The sequence below is a fragment of the Phaethon aethereus genome (genome assembly GCF_964289735.1).
Source record: "Phaethon aethereus genome assembly, chromosome: 3".
NCBI classification, from domain to species: Eukaryota; Metazoa; Chordata; class Aves; order Phaethontiformes; family Phaethontidae; genus Phaethon; species Phaethon aethereus.
The window spans coordinates 87,478,551-87,496,225 of record NC_138576.1 but is presented as its reverse complement, the minus strand read 5'-3'; the positions used below and the strand labels follow the sequence as shown (position 1 = coordinate 87,496,225).

Below are 17,675 nucleotides of genomic sequence, written 5' to 3'. Positions count from 1 at the left end.
AAACTCAATAGGTATCAAGAATATAACCTTGCACTTAAAACATTTTAGGAAAACTAAACATTTTAGAGGACTGATGAACTCCTGGAGATAGCAATGAATAAAACCTGCTCGTATGAGATTGCCATTTCAACCTCAGTTCAAACTGTTATTCCAGGCCCTTATATTTATATAATTCAATGGATAGGTATTTCTTTAGTCATGTCTTTCAGGAACAAAGTCCCTCATAATAGGGATAGCAAAGTAGCAAAATCATATGGCCATCATTAATTTAAATCAGAGTTTTGTTTGAAGGTGAATTTGAGCACTGATATTTTCACAATCTGTTTGTTTTAGAAATTAATTTTATCAGGTCCAGAATAAGGTTTATTCATTGGGCATGATGAAGAAATTTGCCACTTCACTTCTTGCTGCTTATGTCTTCTAGAAACATTAGGTCATCAGGGATCACAGTTAACACTACATCTTAAAAGTATTCTTCAAGATTTTCCTTCTCTGGTTTTATTATTTATTTTTTCTTCCCATTTTTATTCTCATTCTTCTCTAAAACACTAAGCTACAATCTGGTCCCTCTCTATGTTTGATTTTGCTTTTGTTTGTTTCTGCATTGCTCTGATGTAAGCAAATGCTCCGCTGATGTGGCAATGCCATCTTCTATCCGAGGCAGCATAGGATTAGGTGCTAAATTATGTCACAAACAGGATGGAGCTACCTTGGCAGACAGAACTTTTCTGGTGACAAAAGTGTTTAAAAAACTGTTCTGTACAGACTGAATCAGCCTCCAGCCATCTGAAAACCAAAGGTCAGGAAATGTAGGTTTGAGGTATTTTTGCTACCTTCACTATAGCACGTACAAAGTATTCATCAGCCACAGCTCACCCAGTAATTGGGGTTTATGTGAACCCCAATTCTGTTATGCATATTTAAAGGTTATATCTCTGTTCATTAATATTAATCAGATTAAAATATTAATTGAGATAATACATTAGAAACAGAGCTAACCTTGGGTTCCTTTTTGTCTCTGACAATTGTATTCTAACAGGCCACTGAGAGGAAAAAAGCAAACCTTTTTTAGCATGACTCTTCTAATGCATTTTTAATGTGCATGTGCTTTCTCCTGTCATTTTAAAATGACGATTTTAGACAGGTTCAAACATTCTCTCAAAAAACTTGTCCTGAAGAATCCTAGATACATTGGTGTTAGTTGAAATCCACCGTAATCTGCACACTTTGCATGAATGTGTAGGTTCTATTTCTCAGAGTTTAATGCTTTTAATTTTATGTTAGTGTGGATATCATGCCCATGCATGCCAGCTAAGCTGTTTATGTAGACACAGAGATGGGTCTGTGCTAAACTGGGCATATACAATAACAGCATATGTAAAACAATGTCATGTAATTGTGTGCACTGGAAAGTCAGGCCCAGTAACATGTGCAAGAGAAAACTATTTTTCCCCTCTTAAAAAGACTAACATATGAGCTTCAAACATATTAAATAACCCTTGGCCAGTTGAACTTGAAGAAATAATAAGGTGCCAGTAGATACAGAATACAGTGGTAGAATGAATTTCAACAGCAGTGACCTGACACACAAGCTGCTAACCTCAGTGCTGTAGGAAACAGCTAAATGCCTCATGTTCAAGCCCAACTTGTCTCCAGATGTTTCTATTAACACACCTCATCTTCACTGGCTAGTGCAATGGTGGCCTTCTGAGCAATCATTACTTAAAGAGGTTATAATTACATATGGAGGTGGTGTAACCATTATGTGCTAAATATCATGTTAAAAGTTATATTACCTTTTTTCAATTTATTGATGTCAACCTCAGCCTGCTGTAATCTGTCTGCTCCCATGGTATGGCTCACATATAACTAACATTCATGCAGGTTCAAGGTCAGAGTTACCTGACAAAATAACAAGTAATTTGCCTTAAACCTAGAGCAGATTATTCAGATATCTAGACAGAAACCACATATGCTTTACCAGATTTCATGTGCATATAATATTAACGTATGCTCTAAAAATAACAAGTGAAATGAATCTACAGGTCTGATTGGGAGTATTATCATGTGCTCTTTCTATTTTTGTGCTCAAGCCAAACTTAGTTTTCAGTTTCTATTCTTTGAAAATTGTAGAATAAAAATGTTCTGAAATACTTGGGTATTATAGAACCTCCTAGCATTTTAAATGTTTTGTGATGCAGTTTCATCTTAAACCTTTGGGGTTGCTCTGAAGAACATTCTTACTTAATTCTTACTCTCTCCTTAACATGCATGAACACAGGAACCCCTAATACCATCAAAAGCTAGCAGAGCTGTGAATGGAAGAAATCCAGCCTTTGAAGAAGACAGAAATGTTCACGGGGGCTTTCATATTCTTAAAGTCAATTATAACAAAAACCCATGAAAGCAAATTGAAAGACTTCAAAATTTGAGTTGCTGAAGTGTCAGACTGGAAAGGTCTTTACATGCATTTTTCAAAAGTTAGGCATTTATGATTGAACTCCCAACTTATCCCAATACATCCTCTTCAGAGTAGTGACAGTATCTTTTTTTAGATGAGTAGAGAAAAATAGCATTTTCTATAAGGATCAAGTTTAAATGAAAAGGTGGCAGCCATTGGAATTGATGGAAAGATTGTAATGAATAACTATATCACTCTGGATATGCGAATCTTTGATATTCACACATCCAAGCAAATCTAAATAAACCATACTCCTTTGGTCTAAGAACACTCATTCATGTCTGGAGGAGCTGTTCCCATCCCTTCGAAGGATTACATGAAGGCTTCCTAGTGTTTCTAGTCTGGGGTGACCATTGCCTTAGTTGTTTCCTTTGGGGTGGAGAAGGAACTTTTACTTCCTCAACAGACTGATTAAGGTAGAACCATCTTTCAGGCAGCAGTTAAGAAAAGAAGCAGGTGCAAGTTATCCCATGAGAAGTGTTCATTTAAGACATGGTGCAGAAGGGATCTGTCTCACTAAAGCTGTTTCTGAATCTAGCTTGTTAAAGAAAACAAGAAACAAGGCAACAAGGCTGAGGAACAAACCAAGGAAGAGTAAAGAAGCAACACTTTGTCCTAGTCACTTAATCTCCATATGTGAGAAGCACAGTGGGGTTTCAGCAGTAAGTTGTGGCAAGCCCTATACTGTGGAGGGGCTGATGGCAGCCTTCCATCAGCTGGAAATTATTACAGAAGGAATGACCTATATTGTACAAGTTATTACTGGATAGTTCCCAAATGAGTTAATGCAACTGTGACCTAACTAAACCACATCCCTGACATTCTGCTTTTCTATTTGCATACATGACAACAGCAATATAACATAATAATTCTTGAAGTAAATGTTAAAATACAACAAGGAAGAAAGCTACAACCATACTGGCATATCAGCATAAGAAAGTAAAAGCAGAAGTGTTTTACACATTTAAGTCACAGTCATTGCAAACAATATACTGCAAACGTCTTAGGAAACAATCTAACTAAACAGCTCAGGTAGAAAACATGGTGAAAGAAAAAAAAACTACTGAACATAATCAGAAGCTGATGCACAATGGAGAGGCACTGGAGCTAATCACATGTACACACATGCACACACGCATTTTACTTCAGCTGTAAAACCTCAAGAGAAATATCGTGAATTTTTGAGGACCACTCAGTGAAACCACCTGCTGGACATAAACTGTAGGTCAAAGCAATGTGCCACATCTGAAGATTTTATTTTCTGTATTTTTTTCATTCATTTTATTAGCTACGTGATTCTTCTCTTACTTTTTTTTTAATCCTGAATTTAATGCTATAGCATTAGTTTTGGTTATGATCAGACCTCAGTTATTTTAACTATATTGTTATCAGAGTGTTACTTAGCTGTATTATTATCAATGCTAATTAGCTATGTAACTGTATTTGCACCTTAAACTAATACCATTTATCTTTTACTGTAAAATGTAGGAATAGGTCCTTTACAGAAACTATTGAATAAATTGCACAAAGATGAGTTTACATTGCAGAGTATTAGATCTCTGAATTGTACCCCAGACTGTTAAAAGTTCCTACTAGCACTGAATGCCATTAAATGCAAACTAATTTAAAACCAATAAAATAAAATTATTGTTTTTAAGCAAGCAGCCCAACACCTTTAAAAGAAAAGATAATGCTCTTACACCCAGATATCAATCGTGCAAATGATTAAGAACTTGCAGTCATTTAGCAAACATTTTCAGAAGAGGACAAAGACTTCATCTTTCAGGGAAAGACCACTTACCCACATTTCAGAAGGGATTTTCTGACATAACTAAACTGCTGGCTAAGTTTCCATTACTGCATATTTACAGGCCCTGGTATTTTTTCAAAGACAGGATACTAGACTAGAATGATCCAATCTGTTTTAACAGTCTGCAAGGTTCTTCTATACACATTTCCTTCGCTCACCAAGTATTTACTTTTTGCTGATGCAATTAATGTGTACCTACAGTCTGAAATGTATTACCATGAGCAATTCAAGCCTGCATGCTGGGAGCCACACAGCAAGAAAAGAGACCTATATTAAAGGGACCAACAAAGGATCAATGGCCAAAGAGTAGTGAAAGATGAAGTCCAACAGCATATTCTTGCCTTTCAGTTAAGTGTTGTGCTAGGTTTTTTTTTTTTTAAACTACATACCTCCCTCCATTCTGATCTTTTCACCACTTTATTTCAATCATTAACTCAATTTTCACTTTAACTTTTTGGAAACAATCCAAACCATTGTGTGGAGGGTAGCGAGGAGGGAGGAACATTTACTGTTTTAAAGGATTACCAGACTTAGGTGCTACATTTCTAGGTGTTGCTTTTCAGCAGTGCCATTGTACCATACTGTCTGCTATTTCTCTAAGTGTCATCAACTTGTCAACTCATAAGCAGGTGTAAATCTTTGTTCCTCCTCAGGTCTCATGCTCAGTGAAGCCAATGGAAGTCTGCAAAGTGTGTTGTGTCAGGAGTACTTTTTTTTCAGGGAATTTAAAGGTAAACATTTCTCTTCAAAATTAATGTAACTTGTTGCTACAGCAAAGAAAGCAACAACACATTGCTAAATGGATTATTAAAAGTCCTGAAAACAGAAGAGGTGCCTGGGAGGCTATACTCAGGAAGCACTTAAAAGCCTAAAAATCACTGGAATGTGCAAGTAATGGGAGCAAATTATAAAATAAACCAAACAAAAATATCTTGACACAGGAAGAAGAGTGTTCCATACCAAGCCACACACATCCTAAATTCCTCAGTTGATATTTATGTCAGAAGGCAGAAAGTCTTTTGTTTGACTTTTATAAAACAAATATATATTCTCATAATGCATTGAGATTTACTAGAGAACAGATGAAATTCTCAGATTTGTTAAGATCACTGATGTACATAAAGCCATGATAGTGAGTCGTGTTTCTGTCTATCCAGCCCTCATTAGGCATCACAGCGGGAGAAATAGGCTAACAGTTTCACCCCAAATCAAGCCACCATTACGTGGGACTGTTGTCTTAAGTTACCTATGTTACCACTTCAAGCAGGGTTAAACTAACTGAAGTATTAGAAAAGAAAGGATCTGTAGTGGTCTTAAGAGATTCTCAGCATACATTGCCTCTTACATGAGTGCAGCATGAGTAAACATAAACAGCAATTTTCAGTGGTACTGCACTGAATTTAGAATCCAATGCTTCATTGTTTGACTGAGAAATAGCACGAAGAATTGAGTATCATCTGACTCTGTCTCAGGTCTAAAACAAACATCTCTAGTTCAAGTTGTGAATGATTCCTGAGGGGTTATTCCAGGAAGAGACGAATCATTGCAGGTAGAGGGGAAGAAAAAGATCATCTTAACTCTTTCAGTGGAAGAGAGATCAGTGTTAGAGTCTGGATTTATTTTCTTCCAAAAAAAGACCCTAATCTGTAAGCCTTCCAAGGAGATCAGAACTCAATACTGGGTAAGGTATTATAAGAAACTAATAAAGCTACATGCTATTCCTTCATAGCTATTCAGCTGAACAGAAGTAGCGAGGCAGAGAATTAGGACCTTCAGCTTCACTGAATGCTGTTTCTGGTAATTCTAGTCAGGTTGTTCAGCTGCTGCTTCTTTAGGAATGAAGTGTGAGAAAAGGAGTAACTAGCTCATTTCTGATTACAAGCCATCAAGATTACATTTCTGCTGTTGATATTGCCTTTTATCCTAGCATGGTAAACAAGACATCAGCTATCATATTACTTTTGACAATAACTTTCATGCAATCTTCGTTCCTACTTGTTGTGATCAAACTCTATCTTGTTCTAAAATTGTATTAAGGGTACCTGGAAAAAATCATGCTTCTAATCTTTCCTCTCTTTTCTTTGAAGGTAATCACATCTTGAAAAATTAGAGATATTTAAAGCTAAGTAAATGAAAATATAGAAAACAGAGAACATATTTGTTGCTTGGTGGAAAGTATGCTGTATCTCCCAGTTTTCAAAGATGCTAGATTTTAATTATAAAGTTGTTTAAATGTTATATAGAGCTCTGTGAATTGAGTATGTATCTATGCATATTGGGAGAGATATGCATATAAATTTAGATTATAATTAAATAATTAATCATCTAAAATTAAAAGTGTGTCAAATTGTGGACTCATAAAATATAGAAGCATCTCTTTCCCTCCTCCTCCTCCTCTCCTCTTTTATTTCTTTCCCCTCCTCCCAAAAAAGTGGTTTTTACTTTAACTTGTCAAGTATTTCACAGTTTCTCAAGTATTTCACAGTTTCTCAAGTATTTAGCAATGAGGATCTAATTGTAAAGTGCCAGGTTCTTTTTTATTACACTTTATCAATATTGTTAAGGGAATGATGTAATTGTTTAGGGTTTGGTGAAGACATTCCATGTCACTTCAGTGTTAATACCAGGCTGGAGCCTTCCTTGTCTGCCTGCGTAAGCTAGATAAACACAGACCTGTGTGCTTTCTTCTCATCTCAGGATACTTACTCAGAGAGATCTTGGAACATATGCCTATTGCGAGCTAAACATTTCACTTTTCATTTTATCCATGTGCCAGAAATCCATTCCTTGGATAAACACTTTACATACTGACACTCTTAAAGTCACTAAACACGATAAATAAAGAGAGAATACATCATCTCAAAACCGATTAAACATTTTCTCACTTGTGACAAATGAACAGCTATACACTGTATGGAGTCCCTGGAGCAGACATTCCATTTTCTTTGTCTTTATTTTGTGTAGAGGATTAACTTTCCATTTCAGCTCATCTATTGCACAATTGAGCTTTACTAAAATACACATTGCTGCATTTTCCCCAAATCATTATTCATTTTAGAAACATTTTTGTTGTTATTGCTGCAAGATCTTTTCTTTTAGACTTTTGTATTTTTATGGAGATATCAGCTTTACTATTTTGTGCCCAAACTAAAAAAAAAAAAAAAAAAAAAGAGAGAGAGAGAAAAAAGAAAAGTAGTAGTTACTGAAACCTAAAGAAATGCTATCATGGGGCAGACCTGAACTTATACATGGGCTGAAGTTATCCACTTCAAAAAGGAAAATCCAAGCACATTAATCACATTAATTTTGCTCCATCTAATCCATCACTTTTCCTTGCACTACTTACTTGTTTAGTCATCCTATGCAATGCTCTTCTACCTATGATTAGCCAAATGTAACTAATCTTTTATTTAGCTTTTTAAGCTCTCATCTTCTTTTTCACCCACCCTACGACAAAAAAGATCACAAGCATTTTATTTCTAAGCCCTATTAAAGATCTTAGTGAAATAAATATACTTAATACTAAAACTATACCATGAAGCAGTCTTCAATATGTTAACAAATATCACTAATCTGATTAAGAATTTCAATGGGAAGGTGGAAGGAAGGAAGGAAGGAAGGAAGGAAGGAAGGAAGGAAGGAAGGAAGGAAGAGACATGTAGCCTAGGTAATAGTAAAAAATAACTTTGCCTTAATGTTGTCCTAGCATAATTCCTCATGTGTTCCACAAAAGGTTTTACATGTGACATTATCCTTGCTAGATATTCACAGTAAAGAGGAACAATGAAGCTGAATTTTCCTCTTTGACAAATTACTGTGTAAAAGGAGCTGCTGCACTCAAAATAAGGGGAGAAGAAAGAATTAGGACAAGTCAGAAGGCACAGACCAAGCTGAATGAGAATCCAGGGAGCAGTTTACTTTATTCCCCCATATTGTGGATGCTAGATATACCAATAAGAAGTTTTTGATGTGATGGTTCCAGTGCGGTCAAGGAAAAAAAATAAGAGTGTGAATTACACACCAGAAGACAGTGACAAGTCACAAGATTTCTGAAGAGATTGCAGATTCCCCTTGTCCTTAGATATCTGTCAGATTTGGATACGTAGTTTAACCCATTTTCCACTGGAGAAACAGTTTCCTTAAAAGAACAGTCAGAGATCACAAAAATCTCTTCTCCTAACAGCAGATTCTTCTCTCAAAGAAGATTTTTAAGGGTAAGAATTATGTAACTCAGCAGTTTAAACAAACCTAAGAAATGTCAGGAATGCCTTTCATATACTTGAGCAAGAGATATGATACTAAGCCAAAGTAATACTTCCTTTGTTGCATTTTTCCCATCACGACCCTGCATCACTGATGTACCACTCAAGGACCTACCATTTCCTTAAAAGTAAGAAGAGAGCTTCTTGTGGCAAAGGCACATCCACTCTCCTCTTTAGTACATTGCCCAAAGGAGTAGAGAGAAAATGTGGAGCTGTACCAGGAAAGACATCAACTGCGCTGCAGCATCAGAGCAGGTAGCAAATTTGGGCATTAGGGCCATAGAATGGCTAACAAACCATAGTAAAAACTAGAACCTTTATAGTGCTATATTTTACTGGAATCCTATTGAGAGACTTCCCAGCTCTGGGAATATATAATGAATATATTAATTAGCATATATTCAGTGGCAGTTGTAGCTAGTACAAAAAGAAGATGCTATTTTTAGTGAAAGAAAAACAAAAGCAGCCTGTCAGTTCCACTAATTCTGGACTATAAATGGTGTGTGTCATATTTTGGTCTTTTGCTGGGACAGATAAAAATCTGTCCCATTTAAACACTGCTTCTGGAGAACACTGCCAAAAAATCAGTAGAAACCACAAGTTGTGCAATGCAGTGAAGTTCCCAATTTTGATAACTCTCAACGGCATACATCGGTAATGAAATTTAATGAGGTATTTTGCTTTTTGCCACAAAAAACTATTTGAAGATCTATTAGTAATTCTACAAAGGAAGTCACATTTAATTATACATATCATTAGTATATTAAAAAACAGATTTCCATTCTTTATTTTAAAGCAGACACTTTATAAGCACAGGAAGTGGTACCGAATTAATAATAGTTGTCTGGGGCATGCTACATGTCTGTCAAATCACCATGATTCTGGTGTAGTATGAACAGTTTTCTTTCACTCCAAATGGTATAATCTAAGTTTATTTTTACATAAGGTACATGCATTTTCTGAAAGACAGGAGTCATGTACAATATTTCTGTAAAGGTAGGCTGTGTGTCTATACTCCTTCAATATTTTTCCTAATTGTCAAAATAAAATTGACAGTAAATAAATAACACTTATTTTTCTGAGTGCATTTCTTTTACTATTCAAAAATAAAATAATGCTGGCCACCAGTTCTGCAACTTCTACCAAGATTTTTTTTTCAAAGAAAAGTTTTATTGCATTGTTTTTTCTTACCTTTTATGTGCTTCTGTCAGTGACTTCTCTTCATTTTCTTGGTCTATTTTAGCTGTAAAAATACAATCAAAGAATTAGCTACAAAGTGAAAGATAAAGATGTTATATCAGGATAATGTTAATTGTAAATATGTCATGTATAAAATGTATAGAAACTACCTGAGGATATACTCATGTACATCAGTTCTGAGAGAAGAAAAAAAAACCAAGAAAAAAAAACCAAACCAAAACAAAACCACACAAGACTATATGAATTTTGATATCCCTATTAAAAACAAACAGAAACCACAACCACAACACAAACTCAAAGCAAGTTTTGAAAATCTAAAAAAACCCCAAACTTGCTGTAATATAAACAACAATCAAATAATGAAAGTGACTTAAAAACAGATCTTAAAGGATCATTTTGAAAACTTAACAAATATGGAAACTGGTCTACCAAGAGGAGGAAAAGCTGAATGAAGAGTAGGAAGGATTCAGCCCTATATCTTTTCTCAAAGTTGCTTGATAGCTACAAGTAAAAGCTCTCTTCCCTCTCCCTGCACACATCATCTCCGCGTACACGAGTCAGTGAAGTACTACAGCCATACCGAGCCCAGAGTGAAAACATGACTGTTTTTATATGAAGGAAATTATCATTTGGTGATCATGTGAAGGAAATTAAAAATACAAAACTGTCATTGCCACACATTGGTGAAAAAAAGTTATCTATTTTCCATGTGTTCTCAACTTTTATATTGTATCCATTTCACCTAACTTAAATGGGTATTCTGATACACAAAATCTGCAAGAACATGCATATTAACTTAGGCATCACCAATGTGCAAAGCAATAGTACAAACTGCTCTGTGCATGTGTGCTTAGGTGAGATTTATACTTATGTAGTCATTCAGGTAGCACAACCTAAATCCCATTTAAGATCTGCACTCTTTAGCTAAAAACTTTTTAGTTTGAAGCTTGATTCCCCTCTTCAGTCTGATGGACTACTAGCCTCCTAATTTGCAAGGAGAATTTTAGGATTCCACAAAGTGGGGTTTGGGACATGAAGAGGTTCTGAACTGTCCCGGATACAAATTTCAATGGTACAGAATTCATATAGAAATCTAAAAAAGAAGAATAAACCTTTAAGCTATTTTTCATTCCACTTTCCCCACATAGCTCTACAATAATAATTTCTTAAAATTATTTTTCTACATTGTAGACACACCGCATTTGAAAAAGGAAATACTGATTTTAAATTTGAAAAAAAATGAGAAAACAATGGAATTATTGGGGAACAAAGTTAACCACTATTTTTCTGTTAAAATGTTTCAGCCAATAGCACTTAACACACACACACTAACACTAAAATAGACATGTGAAATCTGTAGTAAGGATAGACAAATGGAGTTTCCCTAGTCAGATCCTGGTCAGAACAAGGACGAGAGTTATGTCTGATGCTGCAAATGCTTTTTATTAGTAGTAATGTAGTCTGCTGAGTAGGGTGAGCAGTGCCTGGATGTTTGCAGCAGCAAACATTGTATTTAGTAATCATTACTTGAAGACTCAGGCTCCATCATTGTTTTCCTGAAAGTGAAAAAAATCCCAGCAAACCACAGAAAACTTGAGGGAGAGCTGGGGAAATGTTCTCAAGGAAATTCCAGAGCACGTGAAGCCTGCCTGATTACAGGTTTCAATACTGACTTGAAACTCGGCCCAGATTCTTCAAAAGGTTTGTGAGGGTTCACAACCCTTTTGAGTGAACTTGGGCCCAGTGTTGAGTGAATCTGGGCTGACTTCAGAGTTTTTCATGAAAGCCTTGCCTTGCTTTGGATGTGAAACCAGGTGAAACCTGGCAGCTTTGACAGAATTTCATTAATGTTTTTTTCTCTTCATACTCCAGTCCTGAAAGTCAAGGTATGGCTTGTAAAACCATATGGTGCAAGAGAGAAGAAACTGCACACAAACTCCCTGAAGGGAGATCCAATATCTAATTCTTAAGATTTAAGTGCATTAACTAATAATTAAGAGCATTAACACTTTCACTAAGTATCTGCAGATACAACTTTTAAAATAAATAAGTCTCTTACTGAAAAATTTAATTTGGACTCCTGTCAGTTAATCAATGCTTGGAAGTGCAGGCTAGCATGTTCCAGCCTAGGACAATCTTTTAGTACATACATCGTGTTCGTAGGATATAACTCTTTTTATAGTTTCCAGGATTGATAGGATATAACATTATCTGAGCTTTCTAGTTTGGGGTTTTTTTCTTCCTTATTTCAACTGTTCTGCACATGCTTACAAACAATTATTTACCCACCAACAATGGAGCAAATAATCCACAATTTACGTTTTGAAAGAGTGCAAGCGCAATGTATTATGCTAGGCTTATCAAAGCATGCCAGAATGTCCCCATTCTGGAGCAAGTTTTTTTCAACTAAAAAGGAAAGTTTTTACAGTCCAGAGAAGAAGAAAAAAAAATAGTTCAGGTATCTGTACTTTTAATCATTTCATAGAGAATGGGTATTACACAATGAAAGGAATCTCGAGAATCCCTGAATGATGCAGGTGCATGTAATAGCACATTTTAAAAAAGTAATAAGTATATATGCATAAGGCAGCTACTATAGCCACAGAGAGAGATTTCATCCAGCATCAGATCATCTCTTGGCATTAAACAGAGTCTTGCAAGGAAAGAATTTTCTCTAAAACAGAATTCCCTTGTAGTCTGTTCCAAATATGTGATGACACTTCTAAACCTTTTACATGTTATCAAAAGGATATTATTCAAGTGTAAATCTGACTTACAATTCATTTGCTTTCTCATTTTTCTAGACATAAAAAGTTAAAGAACAGTATGAAAACAATTCTGCTTCCACAACAGGTGGCACCAGTGAAAGAAGAAAATATGGTATGTACACTCAGGGATCTGTCCCTGTCCAAAGAAAATATTGAGATGACTGCTTTTGCAGTATTATACAGTAAACATCTTAAAGCTGCGGACCATGGCTAGTCAAAGATATGCACTGAGATTTAACGAGCAAGGGAAGAAAGCCTCCTGTTACAAAAAAACCCGCAAAAGTCTTATTATCACCTGGATACAGTGGAATAACTATCAGATGTCGAAATAGATGGAGATTCCTATAACTTCTGGAACTGGCCACTAGTACGATCACCTAATATTAGTGGTTATTGGTATTTTGCTCTGTACTAATTGCCTCATTGGTAAACTGCTTTCAACTCATTTTTCCTGTTTGAGTAGGGGAAGAAAAAAAATTCAGAGCATGACAAATTCAGTCAAAGCGTCCCAGAGTACATTAGACTTCACCATTTCATTCAGTATAATGCATCTTTACTGTCACTTCTTCTTCCAAAGCAGTTCATCACAACCATAAAGAGAGTGCCTGAAAGGCACCAGTTTGGCATTCTTCCTTCTTGGCAGCCTATATCAACTAAGTGCCAAGTACCAGCTGCAAGCTGTCCACCTCAGGAGAACAGTCTTGGGAGAAAAGATAAAAGAGAACTCCTCTAACAGGTAAAGTTGAAAGGAGAAAAACCCTACCTGCTCCACAGTGATCCTACCATAGAAATGGCTGATACTGAAAATTTGGTCATTTTCAGGGAAACCGTGGCAGCTGAGCAAATCCTAGCACTCTGTTCTGCCACTAAAATTTCCCTCTATTTTCAACAAGCAATATTACTTCAGAAAGTCTTACTGATTTTCTTTGAAAAACATTAATAGAAGTCTTGTAGTCATCCAGTAGCCATATCTGCTTTCATAAATATTCAGAATCCTTCACCTGACCATAGCAGCAACTTCTTGCGGGCTTTTCTGAGAGATGTAAGAGTTCCCACTCTCAGGCCAGTTATCGTTCCCAAATGAAAATATTCCATATTTTATTGACTCATCATCTTTTTGGCAACTTTCTGCTAAGAGTAGTTTTCTTGATCCTTGACAATAGCTTACTAAACTACCTCCAAATACACTATTCCATATCTATTAAAAACTATCACACCAGCAAATACTAGCCCCTGTATTTCATGTAATGCATCGCTAAGTAGAGGTAAAACTTAGTTTTATATCTCTGCCTGCATACAGTATATATTGTAGGGCTTTATATGCAGCGCTTATAATCCTGAAGGCACATATATTCTGTAAAATCTACTTAAATTATATAGTTGAAAAATAACCTCAGGTCATATTGAAAAACATTGCCATATAAAAAAAAAAATTAGAATGAAAGTAATGAAAGTGACCTCTCATGGAACAAAGCTGCCTTATCTACTATTTATAACATATACTGAATTAGTTATCTTTTCACTTTTTCTTTTGAAAGCATCTTTAATGCTTTCTTGTTGGATGATGTTCCACTGTTTGCCCGCTTTTTCCATTAAGATACCATCAGATTATTTAATGACAGTCTCGCTTTAGAGCAAGGTCTATACTTCCTAAATACTTTATATATTTGGTCAAAATTCAAGTACATTCCTTCCTCCCTATGTCATTCCTTACCAAGCATGAGGACTGTACTATATCCAAGGCTCTTCAATCAATTATTTTAACAATAGGGTATATGTATTTATTAAAAATTTACTCACATCAGGTGTTCTAATCTTATCACTTTTTGTATTTCCTAAAATTTACTGCTTGATGCTTTATAATTGGGGCATAGAACTTGATTTCATGCAATTCAAAATGAACTTTCCAACAAGGCCTCACAAAATCTAATTAACTTAATCCACAAAAGCTCTGTCATTATCAGTTTATATCAGCATATACCCACATTCCAGAATGATACATGCCATTGTTCCATTCGTGCTTTTCCAGTTCTTTTAGAGTCCTGCAAAGATCACATATACACTTCTGCAAAGGCACACAGATGAATAGCCGTACTAAAGTGACCTATGCATTTATGAAAATCCAAAGCATCTCACAAAATTGAATGTGAGAAATATATGAAGGCATTCTAGAAAATAATGGTCTTTAGCAGAACAGTATAATTCACTGTTCTGTGAATAGTGTTGTGGGTTTTTTTAAAGAAGTCTAGAAGATTAAATTAAATGAAGAAGTGTTCAAAGGTAATGACATAAAAGCCATTTTTTTACCACAAATTGTCCCCTCTAACCTCAATGACAAGTGACATTTTAGACCTATTATGCTAAAATCTCTGCAGGAATCAAGCCACTCTGTGAACTAAGAACATTGCCAAGTATTTTCTCATTTTCAGTCTCATAAAAGTCCAATAGTCTCCTCCAAGTTTAACCATTATACCTTCTGCATTAAATCTGATTTATAAAAACATTTTTTTACATTAATATATCTATTTTCTGTATGTAGAGATATTGCGTATAATGTCTGTTGTCTCTATTATCAGTTGCAATTTTTGATTGAAAGTGTGACATTTAAAAAAAAAAAACATTGCATGAACAACCACCATAAGCAAGGGCACGTAGTTGTACTGGTATTATTACGAACTAAGGTTCAAGTTTACAAGACCTCTAACAGAGCTCCTAAGAGAATTCCTCCATTCTCTTTGGTAATACATGTACTTTTAAATGCCCCCAGAAAACACCAAAATAATGCTTAGTTATTTTGTTTGTCAGTCAGCATACTATTCAACACTGTGTTTTGAATTACCTTGAAATACCAAAGCAGAATAGCAAAGACACCAGAATCAATAGAAAGCTCTTGAGAAAAATCTCTTTCTTCCCCCCCTTTGGACTTCTGAATGTGTTTTAATTACTGGATTTTGCTGTTATTTGTTCTCTCTGCATGTTTTATTTAGTTAAGAATAATGCGGCTGGGGACACGAGTGGTACTGGGAAGAACTAAGTAGCCATTTTAGATGGAAACTATCAAAAAGGAAGTGGGTTTTGGGGAAGATCATAAAAAGTTAGATGTTCATTAATTTTTAAGTGATGACAGGGGCTTGTGCTCAGTGGCTTTGTGGGGAAAAAAAAAAGCATTAAGACTTAAGCTTATAATTGAATATGCAATAATACCAGGAATTTAATGAGAAGAATAGACTCAAAGCTAAGAGTTAATAAGAATTATCAGTGTCCTTTATGTGCAAATATACTAGATGAATATAGTCACAAAACAAGTTGACCCTTTGTTTCGAATCCAGAAATTATTCCAAGTAGACCTTGTATGTCTACTCAAACAGCATTCAAACGCCCTCTCAGAGCTTTTGTTCCACCAGAACATTTGGTTGTTGGTTTGTGGTATGATCTTGACCCAGTGATTACTGTCTGTAGTCACCGTCTGGCACCAAACCCTGTTGCAATTTAAGCTATTTTTGCTGAACCAGTTTCAAAGGGCTATGAGTAAGAAGATGCACGAAACTGCCATCCCTTCTGATCTCCTGATCTCTCTTAAGGGAATATCACATCTTCTCAGGTAATTGAATACAGGAACGCATGTGAGTAATCTCAGATGGAAGGCAACAAGAATCCTTTCATCTGCTTGTCTGTGTCCTAAATCTTTTTGCTTTTCTCCTCTCTTTTTATTTAAAGTGTTAACTAGTATTTGTTTATAATTAGCTATGAATGTGCTTTCCAGTAACTTTCAAGTGGAGCCAGTATGGGGTTTTTTTGACAGATCATTAGAGCTATGTTGCTATAATTTTGAGAATTTATATTTCCACTGAACAAAGGTTCAAGTACATTTGGATGGTTTATTATCAGGTACATTCATGCTAAGAAAGCTTTGCCAGAGAAGAAAGAGGGATTTCTTCTGGGAATCCAAGCAAAACTCTTACATCCTTCTGAATCTCCTATGACAAATTCAGGGAAGGTTGTGAGCATGAAGAATACCCACTCCATCTCCCCCCTTTTCTAAGATTTTCATACATACATGAAAAAGAACATTTAAATACTTCATTCAGACCCCAGTTTCTTGAAGATAACTGGCGATAGAGCATCTAATATGCTGGACAATTTCCCAATTATGTTGTTCCAGTTTTTTCAACCTATGATAAGTTAAACACATAAACTTTTATATTGATTCCAACCAATTGCACTTCGCAATGACTTTACACTCTCACACCACAGGAACAACTGAAAGTATGTGCTAGCCCCATAGATTATGACCAAGATCCATGGAACCACAGCTTAAACTCTTAGTGAATATGTGAGCAGTGAAAGTTGATCTTTGTTGGAAGTTATAAAAATGTAAACGTAATGACAACAGACTCTATAAATAAAAGGAGACTGACTTTTCAAATTAATCACTATATTAATAATAGTAACAAAAAAAACCTCCATACAAGTCCTGTCTACCCTTCATACATGCTGCATTTCAAGATGTGAACTCTCTCCACATTTTGCTGTTTGTGTCCTCTTTTAATCCATCTCAGGCAGCAGTCTGGTAAGAAGATAGGTTATTCGCCACACTTTGAGAAATGCCAAAATACCTTTTTTCTCTACCACACTTGTGCTGTCTGCAATCATTGTATTGACGCCTACAAAAATGATTAAATGAGGTCCTGTGCCAACGGCACAAACAGCTGCCAGCCCTAGTCTAAAGATTTGGCCTTTCATGGACTTTGAGGCAAGGTGAGGCTAATTCAGTGAAGCCTGTTTAGTGCTGCAAATACAACACAATCTGAATTAGGATTATTATGTAATAATGCACACCAATGGAGGTGCTGACATCTGAGGTAGGGACAAGTTTATACAATACTGACGTTAAACAATTTATTAGCATTAAGATGTCAGAGCGAGATTAAAAAAATACTTTCAGCACTCAGAACAAGTTTTAAAAGCTCTTTCAATAATCCAACAAAAAGAATACTAACATAAAAATGTAAACATTCATGGAATTAATTTAAGTGTGAATTCCTGTATCTTTTGTTCTAGTGACTTTATGTTGCTTGCTCTTCATATTCCTCCAACACTTTCTCTTAAAATGAAAAAAAAAAATTAAATCTTATTAATGAGCATATTATGATAATAATAATATTTAAAGTGAA

The 17,675-nt window shown here is 35.5% G+C and overlaps 1 protein-coding gene across 1 annotated transcript in view; it reads right to left on the bottom strand.

The window, feature by feature from the left end:
- The window catches only part of FMN2 (formin 2), a gene marked incomplete at its 3' end in the record, with an annotated part of 164,246 nt that overhangs the window by 22,472 nt on the left and 124,099 nt on the right, over positions 1-17,675 (bottom strand). The window contains exon 16 of the mRNA XM_081997623.1: positions 9,725-9,776. Coding sequence (XP_081853749.1) covers positions 9,725-9,776 — 52 coding nt within the window. The remainder of the gene's footprint in view (positions 1-9,724; positions 9,777-17,675) is intronic.